Below are 16305 nucleotides of genomic sequence, written 5' to 3'. Positions count from 1 at the left end.
GGTTGGAATTCATTTTATTGAAAAAAAAATCCTGTGCTGCGGTCACATGACCCGGCTTTTGCAGAGGTCACGTGACATTTTCCTCCTTCTGCCCACCTTCCTGTCTGCTCACCACCACACATGGATGGAGGGAGCCATGCACATGCACACGTGATCTCCCAGGGAATTGGACTCGGCAAGCTGTGAGTGAAAAAAGACAGATGTGGAGCTGCTGTGTAGTGTGAGAGACATCGGATGGACACGAACTAGACCAGAGTCAGTGAGTGACTTTGAGTGTGATCAGACTTGGAGTGGAGCAGAGCCACAGAGGTTTGGACTGGAGAGGAGGGGGGTGATCTGGCACATAGCAGTGCAGAATACATAAAAATTGCAAGGTATTTTTTGTTTTTGTTTTGCAACTTTTGCGCCTCTAAAATACTTAGGGGCATATTTATCAAGGTCTGGCGGACCAGATCCGACACTGCGGATCAGGTCCTCCAGACCTCGCTAAATACGGCGAGCAATACACTTGCCGTATTCAGCATTGTACCAGCAGCTCACAAGAGCTGCTGGTGCAATGCCGCCCGCTGAAGACTCGCTACCAATGGGCCACCAGCAGGGGGTGTTAATCAACCCGATCGTACTCGATCGGGTTGTATTGTGGCGATGTGTGTCTGCCTGCTCAGAGCAGGCGGACAGGTTATGGAGCAGCGGTCTTTGTGACCGCTGCTTCATAACTGCAGTTTCTGGCGAGTCTGAAGATATTGATTTCCGGCGATGTCTGTCCACCTGCTCAGAGCAGGCGGACAGGTTATGGAGCAGCAGTCTTTGTGACCGCTGCTTCATAACTGCAGTTTCTGGCGAGTCTGAAGATATTGATTTCCGGCGATGTCTGTCCACCTGCTATGAGCAGGCGGACAGGTTATGGAGCAGCAGTCTTTGTTCAACTGCTGTTTCTGGCGAGCCTGCAGCCTCGCCAGAAACACGGGGCATCAAGCTCCATTCGGAGCTTGATAAATATGCCCCATTGTATGACAAAGTAAGGAATGCGGATACTTTAGTGTGCAGAAATTGAAAAAGAATGAGAGAGTCAAAAAAAGTAAGATTGTATGAAGAGGTTGTACTGGTGGGAAGTGAAAAGTTAAAAGGGGAAAAGGTAATACTAGTGATTAATTGATATTACTGTAATTATCAAATGCTTCCCAATTCAATTTAATATTTAAATTTGTGAAAAAAAAAAAAAAAAAGATTTAGTTTCCACGTGTTTTCGTGTCCCAGTTAGCCCTGAATCTTTCAATTACTGGCATTTCCTAGCTATGTCATTTTGTTGTTAAAAGGGATGTTTTGTGGTCTTCCCATAAGCATTAATGCAATTGATCAAATTTTGTTTCGAACAAATTTCATATCTAATTATTTGGTTTAACCAAATTCAACCGTGGACGAAATTGTGATGCTCAAATAGGCTCAAAATTTTCAAACAAATATTTCAAGCAAACCAATTTTTTTACCTATGCACATGTCTAGTGGCAAAAATATATTGCTGGCACACTTGAATAATCTGAACAAATTTTAATTATTATATAAATAAATAAAAAAATGAATAACATCAGATATATATATTTCTGTATAACCAAACATTGTTATTGTTCTTTAAATTTTTGCTTATTTGCTTATTTTTCAGTTGAAACACAAAACTATACAATGAGATGCAGAACCAAACAATATTATTTGAATACATTCTCTATGGATTTTCAGACCTGCCCAGCTTCCAGCTTCCTCTCTTCCTGACCTTCCTTCTTATCTACCTAATGACCTTGGCTTGGAACCTTCTCATCATTCTCTTGACCATTACAGATGTTCACCTTCACACACCCATGTACTTCTTTCTTGGTAACCTGGCTTGTCTAGACATGTGCTGCTCCTCAGTGATTGCGCCAAGGATGCTCCTTGATTTGTACCTTCAGGAAAGGAGGATTTCCAAATCACTATGTATAAGCCAAGTCTTTTTCTTCATATTTTTTGCAATCATTGAGGTCTTCTTGCTGGCTACGATGTCCTGTGACCGATATGTTGCTATTTGTCATCCTCTTCATTACATGCACATTATGCATTGGAAGTTGTGTGTCCAGTTGGCACTAGGAATATGGGCACTTGGATTGATCTATGCCCTGGTGCACACCCTTTGTATACTGAGATTAACTTTTTGTGGCTCAGTCACTATACACAGTTTTTTTTGTGATCTGCCCCAGTTATTCCAGCTCTCTTGTAATGACACTTTTGTTAATGTATTGCTTATATTTATTTTAGGAATTGTACTCGGGTTAGGATCCTTGGTGGTAGCTTTTGTTCCCTACATCACTATATTCTCTACAGTTCTTAAGATTCCAGCTAAGAATACAAAATGTAAAGCTTTCTCTACCTGTACTTCTCATCTTTCAGTGGTCTTAATATTTTATGGTACCCTTATTTTTAACTATTTTCGTCCCAACACCAGTTTTAATTTTTCAGAAGACAGACTGATATCTGTCTGCTATACACTGATGACACCACTGTTCAATCCTCTTATCTACAGCCTGAGGAATCAGGAACTCAGAAGCGCATTACAAAGAGCTCTACATAACATAAATATCATAGCTGACTTCATACACACTACTAAATAGTCACTATAGATTATCTAATAAATTAATAACTGCACCATTTATCTAGTACCTCCTCTCTGCAAACTAGACATCAATCCAGAACCTGAAATTTCTCATCCAATCACCACTAAGGATTATTGGGATATAGGGTATTAAATCTACTGTTATACAACAAGTCTAGAGGTGCCCCGTATATAATAATATTAAGTGACACAAAAAAATAAAATAGATAGTCGCAAAGATTCAGACTTATGAAAAAACTTTTATGTTGAGAAACTCATAATTGTGTTTTATCTTTTTTTTTTTTAAATATATTTTTTTTATTGAGGTATCAAACAATAATACAACATCAGTACATATGTCCAGATATCAATCTCAATTAACAATGAAAGAAAGAGCATCTTGACCATCCTATTAGAATAGGTGGGTTAAGCTGAAATCTATAAGGTACTAATAACAGTAACCGTGAGTGCAATATCCCACTCTCAACCATACTAAGTAGCTGCAAGTGAAATCTGTAGAGAATAACAAATCAGCAGTTCAAGTCATGAGAGTATAGGTACAGGCATAAATTTTAGAAATGTATCTTGGATATGAATTAGAAGATGTATAGTATATATGGCTGAAAGTGAGAAGATAAATCTTACATATGGTAAAGATAACTAACTGGAACATATATTAGAGTTACCTCTTTTTATAACCTAGAATTAATGCAGGTATGAATGGTCCCCAACTCACTATTTAAGTCACATGGGTGTTTATCTATTCAAAGAGTATTGTGGCGCGGAGGGGAATAGTATCATGGGTTAATTTTAAGGGAGGGGGGGGATTCAGCGGACCAGAGCCGCTCAGGTTAAGAAAAAAGAGAGGGAGAGAGGGAGGGGGCGTGGGGTCGTGTCCGGGAGCTAAGGGGAGTATAGTATTATCTCTATGATATGTATATTAGTATGGTCTCTATTAAGCTAATAATAAACTGATTGAGATAGGCTGATGGGTGGCTAAAGCACATATAGTATGAGGAGGTCAAAGTGTAGGCCAGGGATGGATTGGCTGGATATTAGGTGCTGAAATAGTGGAGCTGGGAATACAATGGGTGGTAAATATATGTGTCATAACACTGGAATCTACATGAAGGTGAAACCGTATAGACCAGATAAGAAATTGTCTAGTGAAGGTGATGGTATGCAATAGTAGAAGTGGGTATCAAAATACGTCAGCTTATATTACTGTAGAGAGGTTGTGTGCCTCAAGTGAGTCGGTGATTAAATAGGTGATGGGGGGGGTAGATTAATATCTTCCTGCTGGAGATTTAAAGTAAGCTTAAACTTGCCATTTATGTCTCGTGTCATAAAATGCTAAACTTGGCTACTGTAAATAAAGAGTCTAACAGGTTTACATGATAAGAGGGTCCTTATTCGGGAATTATTGTCCAATGAAGTGGGGGAAGGCTAGCAAATAAAAATGTGCTGTGTGAGCCTTTAGGGTTTTATGTTAGTGTTATAAGAGACGGTTGAGTGAAGATGTATACGAGCTAGGGACTATCATCTCACTGGACCAAAGTCAGATGTAAATAGGAGCAGGGGGACTTATCATAGAACTTTCTATGTAATCCATGTCACCTAATAATATCATGTTGTCTGCACCTAGTCTGCAAGTAATGTTTGAAGGTTAAACGATACATGGAGCTATCAAAAAGCAGCGGAAGAGATTTTATAACATTGATTACAGACAACAGAACATTACTCACTACGTTAAGTGTATACCGCTTTTTCAAGCCTTATACTGAAGTGTGCACTAAAACCAAAAGCAGCCGAAAAGGGTGCAAGGGAAATTATGTATAGTCCCTTAGCTAGGTCATGCTCAAGGCTCAGATCTTTATCCTCTTATGCAAACGTTTGCGAGGCTAGCATAATAATATAACCCTGGCAGGGGATTTGGGATGAGGGTTAAAAGTTATAAAATAAAGAGGGTTAGGGCATCCACTAGTGTTGCATTCCTGGTATGTCTTTATAAGTACATAGTTAACGAACATACTAACGATAGGGGAGATATCTAGCAAGGTAACATCTATAAGCTACTATGTAGAATTGCCAAAGCATGGGTACTGATAATGGGGCTAAAAGTCCTGTTTTGTAGAAGGTAGGTATCAAGTTTTCAAGAGTAGTATGAGGCTGCTGCAGTAGCTAGTATCTCTCTAAGTAAGTATCTTAATCACCTGGAACAAGGTATTTGACTACTCTGTGTGCTCTATAATGGCCATTAAAGGGAGCTACTTATATGTTGTTATCTCTCTAGTGCAGTTGCAAAAAGTGAAAACATATATATTGAATTACAATCATCAATAGTCAGCCCAACCCATGTGAGGCATATGTATTAAATTGAACTATAAGGAACATACTCTAATCGCCTTAGTTAAATAGTAGTGCATAAATACTAGATTAAATCTGCTAGGGTCCAGAATATAACAGATTATAACAAAACATAATGTATATACATTTGAACATTTAAATTAACATTTCTATGCGTAACTATCCATAGAGAACACATCTCAGAAAAAATATTCAAACTAAGTTGACCTTAAGTAGGAGAGTTCTGGGCATCCCTGTTGGGCTGTGGTTTATAATTACTAAGGTCAAACTTTTATGGCCCAAGATATATCGCAAAACAGCTAAGTGTAATAAACAACTAACGCTGCCGCTGCAGGGAAGGAGCTTATCTCCCATTGTGGGATGTAAAATAAAGAATAGTGATGAGGTATTGCTCCAAGTATACTGGAAGTTCTCATGGGAAAGTGACCAGGTGTCTTGCTCTGTAGTAGGCATAAATAGCGCTATATAATACTGAAAGCTCCAGTACATCGATGGTGTTTGAGAGGGTGTACTGAGGTGATGGGATATGGGTATGAGAGTAAGTGTATTGAGACCTTGCGTATTACTTAAAGCCATCCCGACTTAAACTTAATAGACACTATATCTGTGGAGTGTACGGAGTTCATATAGCCCAGTCAGTGAACTACTCGAACCCACTAGAGTTCACAGGGCTTCGGCAAAAACATAGTCATCATAATCAACCAATTCCAGACCTGAGTCCGTCTGGATCTACTGACTGAGCGGCCTGCAGATTGAGGAAGACTGAGCGGAGCTTTGGATCTGGGGGGGCAAGTATGCTTACTGCTAGGGTTGTGAGCAGAGTTACCAAGTCGTGTGTCAGAGGCCAAGACTGAGTTCAAGGAGTCTATAATCCAGTTGCGTCTAACAATTGCGGGTCTCCGATGAGATGCCAGAGATAGCAGAGGAGTTTCCCCAACCGGGCGAGGGGATGGGCTAGTTTGTGAAGGTGCTGTACTCTGTCTGGTGGTGTGCCGCTTTTCTCCAGAATTTTGAGTGAAAGCTGCGGATGTCTGCATGACCCCACACGGAGTAAGTGAACTGGCTGGGGATGGTGTGTTGTGTATGTCCGCAGACCCCGCAGGCCGATTCAGACTTGCTCCCGCCTTTACTCTCCGAGACACTGTAAACTGCGCTGCCTCTAACTGTTCAGTACATGACGGTTCAGTAGAGGGTCTCGAGCTAGCAGGCTGCTCGATTTCCATCCTCTGAGTAGTATGTCTCAGTATCTCAGAGAGTTCGCCAAATTGGATATCCATCTTGTGGATTACATTTATTAGCATGAGGTGCAGGATCTCGTAATTCTCCTCCATTGTATACAAATGTTGACGAAGTCAACTCTAATGGAGAGGAGATCTTAAGGCCGAAAGTACTAGGCCCACACTTTATCTTCGTCTAGAATCACTTCAGTTAGGTTGATTATTACAATCTTGACATCTGTGTGAGCGGTAACACTTCTGGGATCTAGATTAGATCATTTAAATGATATATTTACAGTCAATGTATAGGTAAACGACAGATTATCTCTGAAGGCATTAAGAGCTTCTGTTTTTTCTGCCCATCATGGCTGCCGCCCGGACACGCCCCCCGTGTTTTATCTTTTAATTATTTTAATAAAAGACTCCATGAATTGTCTTAATACGAACTCAAGATTACTAAACTCACACATTCTAAACTCACCCTCACTAAGGTCAGTGCCTCTGGCCGCACATGGCACAGTGCTCTTTTCTCAATGAGGTGACTTTCCACCTCTAAACCAATATCTGTGCTAGTATAAAGAACAGTGTCAGATGTATAGCCCAGCTATTCGTTTAGAGATGGAAAAATCACATCATTAAGAAAAGACCACTGTGCGGTGGGCAGCCGGAGGCACTGACCATAGCGAGGAGCCTCCACACAGAAATTGTGAGTTTAGCACACTTTTTTGTACACTGAGGGCTCCATGTACTAAGCAGTCAGCGAGCTACCCGCAACAAATCTCGCGTCAAAACTCGCAAACTGATATGTACAAAGCCGTCAATTATGTTAAAACTCGCATCTTTAAAATTGCGAGCGTACTTATCCGCCAAACCTCGCTACCGCTCCATTTTTCACTGTAATTAGACACATTTGACCACCAACTCGCCAAAAAACGAATGTACTAAAAAATCTATTTGTCCGCTCGCTACAATTTCCGCTCCCACCTCGCTATTTTTGCCTCGCCACCTTTTAGGTGGCGGGCAAGGTACAAAACAATAGGAAAGTCAATCTAGACGCCAGTCTAGACATATATAAAAGGCAGTAATATCAGCATTGTACTTACAGCATAACTGGCGTCTAATTTGTCTCTCATTTCCATGTACATAAATTGCGCCCAATTTGTCGACTGTAATTAAAGAGTAATCTATTTAAATTTGTATTGTTAGTTGTCAATCTTTATAATTATTTTTATATTAATATTTATATATTATCAGATCCAGATGAAGCCATATCCAAATTGTAAATAAATATTACAAAAATAACGCTCTGTTATCACTCTTCAAAAAATTTTGAACAATAATAAAGTTGTTTAGATAAGTTGAACTTTTATAGGAGCAAAATATCCCGCGACTACTATGATGTTCGTGACACCTTGCATGTCACGTGTTAATAATTGGCCAGACAATTCAACTGAAAGTTAAGTACCATCAGCTTAGTCGCGGCGAGCGAGGCGTCAAATTTATCAACAATCCGCAACTGCTCGCGGCGGGCTAGACTTGTCTATTTATTGGGGGAATATTAGTACATAGCGACAGCGGACACCATTTCGCCCGCGGCGAGTAACGGCGAGTTTATCCGCGTCTACAATGACGGATGAATTGACGGCTTAGTACATGGAGCCCTGAAAGTTTATTTTTACTGATGGTAAATCCTAGCATTTTTTTTTAAACGCTAGGATTTACCATTACTTTAAGTGCTGTTACATTGTGAGTTTGTTTGCTTTCCAAATTAACTATCTGTAAAGACGTTAATGTACCATTGGAGTATGTTTCTTTGTGTTTGACTTTATTACAGATAAGAGGCCAGTAATATCAATAGGACAGATTGCTGGGACGCTGATAATTTACGCAGGATGTGAAACCTGCACAAAAAGTGCTTTACAATTTTGAGTGTGTTTAGGTTAGTTTAGTTTATGATTAATGGATATTCGTCCAACTTTCTGAGCAAAGTAGTACTAGCTACGCACACATTGCTATTTATATAAGTACATTGGCTAAATCCATAGCCCAGGCTATTGATCCCATTACTCAACAGTGATAGTTAAACTATATTGAAGCTGACATTAGACTACCCAGATGGGAACTCTTACAGCAGCTCTACATTAAAGGTTATAACAACTTTGGTAATCACTACTTAGTTAACTCAGTTGATTATCTAGATCACTAATAACGGTGAATTTATTGAGGCCTAATTATTATATTCAGTGATCTAACCTGTAATTTATTACACTGATTTTGGTACTGGAGTATATTTTAACTGTGTGTGTATTAACCAAACAAATTTGTTTTTTTAATTTTAATATCAATAAAGGTTATATTTTAATATCCTGTTGGGGAATCCCATCCCTTAGTTTAGGCCTAGAGTGCTGTAAGTGCATACTTTGGGAAGTCTGATACCCTACATATCATTCTTCCTTTGTGTTTATACTTATATTTGTGCACAAGCACCATTTCCTCCAGCTAATTGTAGAATTGACAAACTTATATCTCCTGATTGGAATTACCATTAGAGGAAAAGCCCAAGTAGTGCCACTGTTCATTTTTGTGGGTTTGTAGTTTACTATATCTGATTGTTGTCTAGTTAATGCACCATTGGAGCACTCTTTTTCTTTGGTATGGTTTTTTTTCTTAAGATTAATCTCTATATACTGTAGATATGCTTACTTCCTATTTTTACATTCAATTGATTATGGATTATTGTTTGATATTTGTAGAGCTTCAATTATCTTCAAAAATGTCAGTCGCTGTTGTTGGCATGGGCAACACCATCTTTTTTTGGGGTCCAAACTTGCACATGTTGTCAGATATCATTATCATTCTTTTTGGGGGTGTTGATCATTTATCAAGTGCCTTTGGGGCCTATCTATCAGTCTCCGAAAGGAGCTTGAGGGCCCGTGTTTCTGGCGAGTCTTCAGACTCGCCAGAAACAGCAGTTATGAAGCAGCAGTCACAAAGACCGCTGCTCCATAACCTGTCTGCCTGCTCTGAGCAGGAGGACTGGAATCACCACAATTCAACCCAATCGAGTATGATTAGTTTGATTGACACCTCCCTGCTGGTGGCCCATTGTCCATGAGTCTGCAGGGGGCTGCGTTTCATCATCAGCTCTTGTGAGCTGCTGGTGCAATGATAAATGCGGAAAGCGTATTGCTCTCCGCATTTAGCGAGGTCTTGCGGACCTGATCCGCACTGTTGGATCAGGTCCGCAAGACCTTTGATAAATAGGGGCCTTAGTGTGTTTTATTTTATGTGTCTATTTTGTACTTGATATGTGTTCGATAACTTGTACTTGGAAGAATTAGGATCCCTGAAGCCAATAATGTCCATATATTGTATGGGTGAAATTTGGGCTATCCACTCATATCCGAAGAAATCTTTTTCCAGTACATAAATGGTGTTATCATTTACATTGTGATTGGTCCAGAATTGAAAAACAGATATTGGGAGCCGAAAACAGCCAATAAACAAAACTAGAAGACTGGAATTTACCCCATTCTTGAGTTGTGTTTTCAATCTAATAAAGAGAGTCATAGAAAAGTGCATTTTAAATGTTCTATTGTGGCTTTTGTTACAAAGTACACTAACACCCATAAACTACCTATTAACCCCTAAACTGAGGCCCTCCCGCATGGCAAACACTATAATAAAATTATTAACCCCTAATCTGCTGCACCAGATATCAATGCCACTATTAAAATGTATTAACCCCTATTCCGCCACTCCCCGACATTGTCACCACTATAATAAACCTATTAACCCCCAAATCACCGCCCTCCCACATCGCAAACACTATTTAAATATTATTAACCCCTAATCTGCCATCCACCCACACCGCTGCTATAATAAACCTATTAACCACTAAACCGCAATGAAATATACTATTATAAACTATTAACCCCTAAACTGAAAGCCCCCCACAATGAAATATACTAAAATAAACTATTAACCCCTAAACCAAAAGCCCCCCTCAACTAAATATACTAATTTAGCTATTAACCCCTAAACATAACACCCCCCTAACTTTATATTAAAATTACAATTTCCCCATCTTGAATTAAATTAAAACTTACCTGTCAAATTTAAAAACATAATTTTAAACTAACAATTAAACTAATAATTATTAAACTACAATTAAACTAACTACCAATTAAATAAAACCTAAACTACACATTAAAAAAATCCTAACACTACTCTAAAAATTACTAACTAAAAAAAAATTAAAAAAAATTAAAATACGAAAAATAAGAAACAAATTATCAAGAATAAAAACGAATTACTTCTTATCTAAAAGCCCTATCAAAATAGAAAAGCCCCCCCCCCCCAATAAAAAAAACCCTAGCCAACACTAAACTGCCAATAGCCCTTAAAAGGACCTTTTATGGGGCATTGCCCCAAAGATATCAGCTCTTTTACCTGTAAAAAAAAGCTAACCATTGCCCTGAATTAAGCTTTCATCCTATTGGCTGTTCCTATGAACCAATAGGATTGAGCTGTCATCCTATTTGCTGTTCCAATCCGCCAATAGAATGAGAGCTCAATCCTATTGGCTGATTGGATCAGCCAATAGGATGGAAGCTCAATCCTATTGGCTGATTGGAACAGCCAATAGGATTTTTGCAGCTTTAATTCCTATTGGCTGATAGAAATCTTTCAGCCAATAGGAATGCAAGGGACGCCATCTTTGATGACGTTACTTACATTTAAGCTTCAGTTTATGACGGCGACCATATGAAGAGGATGCTCCACGCCGGATGTCTTGAAGATGGACCATCTCTGATGGATGAAGATAGAAGATGCCGCCGGGATGAAGACTTCTTTTCAGGGCAATGGTTAGCTTAGGTTTATTTACAAAGGTTTTTTTTAATTTGGGGGTATGGTTGGACGGGTGGTGGGTTTTAGTGTTGGGGGGGTGTTTGTATTTTTTTTACAGGTAAAAGAGCTGATATCTTTTGGGCAATGCCCCACAAAAGTGCCTTTTAAGGGCTATTGGCAAATTAGTGTAGGCTAGGGAGTTTTTATTTTGGGGGGCTTTTAATTTGATAGGGCTATTAGATTAGGTGTAATTTGTTTTATTTTTGATAATTTGTTTTTTTGTTTTTTGTAATTTAGTAGTTTTTTTTTTTGTAATTTAAATAATTGTATTTTATTAATGTAATTTTTTTAATTGTAGTGTAATGTTAGGTTTTAGTGTAAGGCAGGTTAGGTTTTATTTCACAGGTAAATTTGTCTTTATTTTATCTAGGTAGTTAGTAAATAGTTAATAACTATTTACTAACTAGTCTACCTAGTTAAAATAAAAACAAACTTACCTGTGAAATAAAAATAAAACCTAAGGTAGCGACAATGTATTTATTAGTTATATTGTAGCTAGCTTAGGTTTTATTTTACAGGTAAGTCTGTATTTAGTTTTAAATAGGTATTATTTAGTTAATAATTGTAACTTTAATTTAGCTGTATTTAAATTAGTTAGGGGGTCTTAGGCTTAGGGTTATGCTTAGGGTTAGGGGTTAATATATTTATTTAGTGTTAGTGATGTGGGGGGGGCCAGAGGTTTAGGGGTTAATAACTTTAGTATAGTGGTGAAATTGAGAGCGGAAGATTAGGGGTTAATAAGTTTATGTAGGTGGCGGCAATTTTAGGGGCAGCAGATTAGGGGTTAATAAATGTAAGTAGGTGGCGGCAGATTAGGGGTGTTTAGACATGGGGTTTATGTTAGGGTGTTTGGTTTTAACATTACATTTATTTTCCCCATAGACATCAATGGGGCTGCATTACAGAGCTTTTCATTCCGCAATTGCAGGTGTTAGACTTTTTTTTTTGCCAACTCTCCCCATTGATGTCTATGGGGAAATTGTGCACAAGCACGTAACAGCAGAACTTGTTTTCGGTGCGCTATGGAGCTCAACGCAACCATATTGCCCGCACAAGCCTGCTTTTTTAAAAACATGTAATATCAGCGCTTTTGTTGCGGTCGTTAATTTCCCTATAGCACTCAAAACTCGTAATCTGTCTGAAAATTATTATTATTATCATCATTTGTATAGCGCCACAAAATTGTTTAGCACCTTACAAAAAGAGTTTAAATATATCTGTGGGACTACTGCCAGTAAGACCAAATAGTTATCAAATAGTGCCAATACCCCTGCTGTGTGTGTGTGTGTGTGTATTATGTGTGTGTGTGTGTGTGTGTGTGTGTGTATTATGTGTGTGTGTGTGTATTATGTGTGTGTGTGTGTATTATGTGTGTGTGTGTGTGTGTATTATGTGTGTGTGTGTATTATGTGTGTTTGTGTGTGTATTATGTGTGTGTGTGTGTGTGTGTATTATGTGTGTGTGTGTGTGTATTATGTGTGTGTGTGTGTGTATTATGTGTGTGTGTGTGTATTATGTGTGTGTGTGTATTATGTGTGTGTGTATTATGTGTGTGTGTGTGTATTATGTGTGTATGTGTGTGTATTATGTGTGTGTGTGTGTGTGTGTATTATGTGTGTGTGTGTGTGTATTATGTGTGTGTGTGTGTGTATTATGTGTGTGTGTGTGTATTATGTGTGTGTGTGTATTATGTGTGTGTGTGTGTGTGTATTATGTGTGTGTGTGTGTATTATGTGTGTGTGTGTGTATTATGTGTGTGTGTGTGTATATTATGTGTGTGTGTGTGTATTATGTGTGTGTGTGTATTATGTGTGTGTGTGTATTATGTGTGTGTGTGTGTATTATGTGTGTGTGTATTATGTGTGTGTGTGTGTATGTATTATGTGTGTGTGTGTGTGTGTGTATTATGTGTGTGTGTATTATGTGTGTGTGTGTGTGTGTGTGTGTGTGTATTATGTGTGTGTGTGTGTGTATTATGTGTGTGTGTGTATTATGTGTGTGTGTGTGTGTGTGTATTATGTGTGTGTGTGTATTATGTGTGTGTGTATTATGTGTGTGTGTGTGTGTGTATTATGTGTGTGTGTGTATTATGTGTGTGTGTGTGTGTATTATGTGTGTGTGTATTATGTGTGTGTGTGTGTATTATGTGTGTGTGTGTATTATGTGTGTGTGTGTGTATTATGTGTGTGTGTGTGTATTATGTGTGTTTTATGTATGTGTGTGTGTGTGTGTATTATGTGTGTGTGTGTGTGTGTGTATTATGTGTGTGTGTGTGTATATTATGTGTGTGTGTGTATATATATATTTATACACACATATACAAAATGTTAATTAGTTAATTAATTAGTTAGGCCTAGTTAATTACAATCGTGCTAACACAGGCCTAGTTTCCATTGAGGTGGTAAAGCTTAGAAACTGATGGTAACATAAAAATTCTCCATAGACTTTAACAGAGATAAATGTTTTGATCACCAGTTTCCACAATTTACCATCTCACTGGAAACTAGGCCTTAGTTAGTCAGTTGCAGCATCTGCCCAAATGGTTTAAGCCCAGGATCTTGTCACTGTGCTGTAGCTAAATCTCTCATTTGTGCTTTTAATCTTGCTGGGTGCAAGGATTTTTGTCTACACAGGCGAAGATGCATTTTGATGCCCACCCACCCCCACCGCCACCAGTCTCCCACCAGGAAACCATAACCCCCCCTCGACAAAGCCAAACACCTAACTGCCCTCCTCCACCTCCATACTAAGTACATTTTATTTCCATTAAACTAACATACTCAACATATTGTTTTCAACAAGAAAAACCAAGAGATTGAAGCACATTTGAAAACTGAATAATAAAAAGTATTATTTTTATTTAGATTTACATTCAACTTATTGCTTTTTAGTCCATTAATCTATTGAGCTATATCAGCAATTTTAATGTCCTGAGTTCTTCCTATATGGATTTTCTGGCCTTCCAAAGTTACAACTCCCTCTCTTCCTTGTGTTGCTTCTCATCTACCTGATGACTCTGACTTGGAACCTTCTCATATTTCTCCTGATCATCACAGACTCTCACCTCCACACCCCCATGTACTTCTTCCTAAGTAACCTGGCTTGTATAGACATCTGCTGCCCCTCAGTCATTACCCCGCAGATACTCTTCCATCTACACGCCCAGAAATGGGGGATTTCTAGATCAGCTTGTACAACTCAGACCTTTTTCTTTCTTATATTTGTATGTTCAGAAATCTTTTTACTGTCTGTGATGTCCTGTGACCGATATGTTGCCATTTGCCGCCCACTACATTACTTTCAAATGATGAACTGGAAGCTTTGCACCCAGTTATCTTTAGCATTTTGGGCATTTGGAGGAGCATGCGCTATGGTGCATTCACTTGCCACATTACAGCTAACCTTCTGTGGCTCAGTCAATATACGCAGTATATTTTGTGATCTGCCGAAGCTGATTCAGATCTCTTGCTCTGATCCATATATCAATATTTTATTAATCTATGTTTTGCGTGTTGTTTGGTTTTCTCTTTTTTCTTGTAACTGTTATCCTATAAATAAACATACTGGCCACTATAATAAACATGAGAGCTAAGAAGAGCAGAGGTAAAGCTTTCTTCACCTGCACTTCTTACCTCATGGTGGTCTTCATATATTATGGAACCTTTTTTATTACTTTCGTCCCAACACAAGCACTTTTGGAGAGGACAGACTGATTTCTGCTGCATATAGTTTATTGACTCCTCTGTTAAATCCTCTGATCTATTGTCTGAGAAACCAAGAACTCCTTGCAGTGATAAGGAGAACTATAGAAAAAAATTACATCTTTTCCTGGAATAGTTCACACAAACAGTCAACAAAGGTAGAATATTAGTAATAACCACACTGGCAGGCGATAACATGTGACTTCTTTCATTCAAAACATTATTTTTATGATATTGAGGCCTACAGGAGGTGCCACAGGACCATAAGGACTGATTGGTCAGAGGCTAATATTTAAAGGGACAGTCAAGTCAAAAATAAACTTTCATGATTCAGAAGTTGTAATTACAGAAGTTGTAATTTTAAACAACTTTCCAATGTACTTTTATTACTAATTTTGCTTTGTTCTCTTGGTATACTTAGTTAATTCTTGGTATTCTCTGCATTCAACGAGTTCTGTCGGACCTGATCCGTACTGTCGGATCATATCCGACAGACCTTTAATAAATAGGCCCCTATAAATACTCTCTCCTTCCTTTTACTTTCTTATTTTTTTTCTCTCTCCATTCTCTCCCCTCTCCTTTTTGTTTTACTCCATTCTCATCTCCCCTTTTTTTCAATCTACCTTCTCTCTCTCTCTCTCTCTCTCTCTCTCTCTCTCTCTCTCTCTCCCTCTCTCTCTCTCTCTCTCTCTTTCTCTCTCTCTCTCTCTCTCTCTCTCTCTCTCTCTTTCTCTCCTTCTTCTATTCTCTTTCTCTCTCTATGTTCTCTCTACATCTCACTATTTCCTTTCTCTTGCCTCTTTTTTTATTTCCCTCTTGTCTTTCTCTCCACTCTATCATTCTCCCTTTCCTATTTCCTCTCTCTCATCTCTCTTTCTCTTTACTCTCTTTCTCACATTCCTTCTTTCTCTCTCTTCTCTATTAACTTTGACCTCTCTTCTTTCTGTTCAATCTCTCTTTCCCTTATTTTCTCTCTAATTACTTCACTATGCCTTTTCCTCTCTCTTCACTTCACTTCTTTTCCCATTCTACATTCAACTTCACCTCTCACTCCCTCCTTTCTTTACCCTCTCTATTCACTTTTCATCCTCTCTCTTTCTACCCTTTCACTTTTTATTTCCTCTTTTTTTCCTCTTTAATAAAAAGTAGAAATAGGTAGTAGAAGATGTGGTCCCCTGCCTAAACCCCTTGCAACCTTGATATTTAGGGCTAAATTTAACAAGGGTCAAATGGTCCTTGTTCCCCCTGTTTCTGTGTGAGCCTTCAGGTTCACCGGAAACAGCAGTTATGAAGCAGCGGTGTAAAGACCGCTGCTCCATAACAGGTCCACCTGCTCTGAGGCCACGGACAGTAATCAACCCGATCGAATACTATCAGGTTCATTGACACCCATTGACACCCCTAGTGAAATGCTTGTGCAATGCCACCCCTGCAGATTTGCGGCCAATAAGCCACTAGCAGGGGGTGTCAATTATCCCAATCGTATCCG

General features: G+C 38.7%; 1 protein-coding gene across 1 annotated transcript; it reads left to right on the top strand.

Annotated features, from left to right (window-relative positions):
• Nucleotides 1-1685: 1685 nt before the first annotated feature.
• Nucleotides 1686-2639, top strand: LOC128641586 (olfactory receptor 1G1-like). The gene has a single exon (XM_053694124.1). It carries the CDS (start codon nt 1686-1688, stop codon nt 2637-2639), a length of 954 nt encoding a protein of 317 aa, XP_053550099.1.
• Nucleotides 2640-16305: the final 13666 nt, after the last annotated feature.

This window comes from Bombina bombina, chromosome 11 (assembly GCF_027579735.1).
Source record: "Bombina bombina isolate aBomBom1 chromosome 11, aBomBom1.pri, whole genome shotgun sequence".
Taxonomy (NCBI): Eukaryota; Metazoa; Chordata; class Amphibia; order Anura; family Bombinatoridae; genus Bombina; species Bombina bombina.
This window is presented reverse-complemented; position numbering and strand designations above follow the sequence as displayed.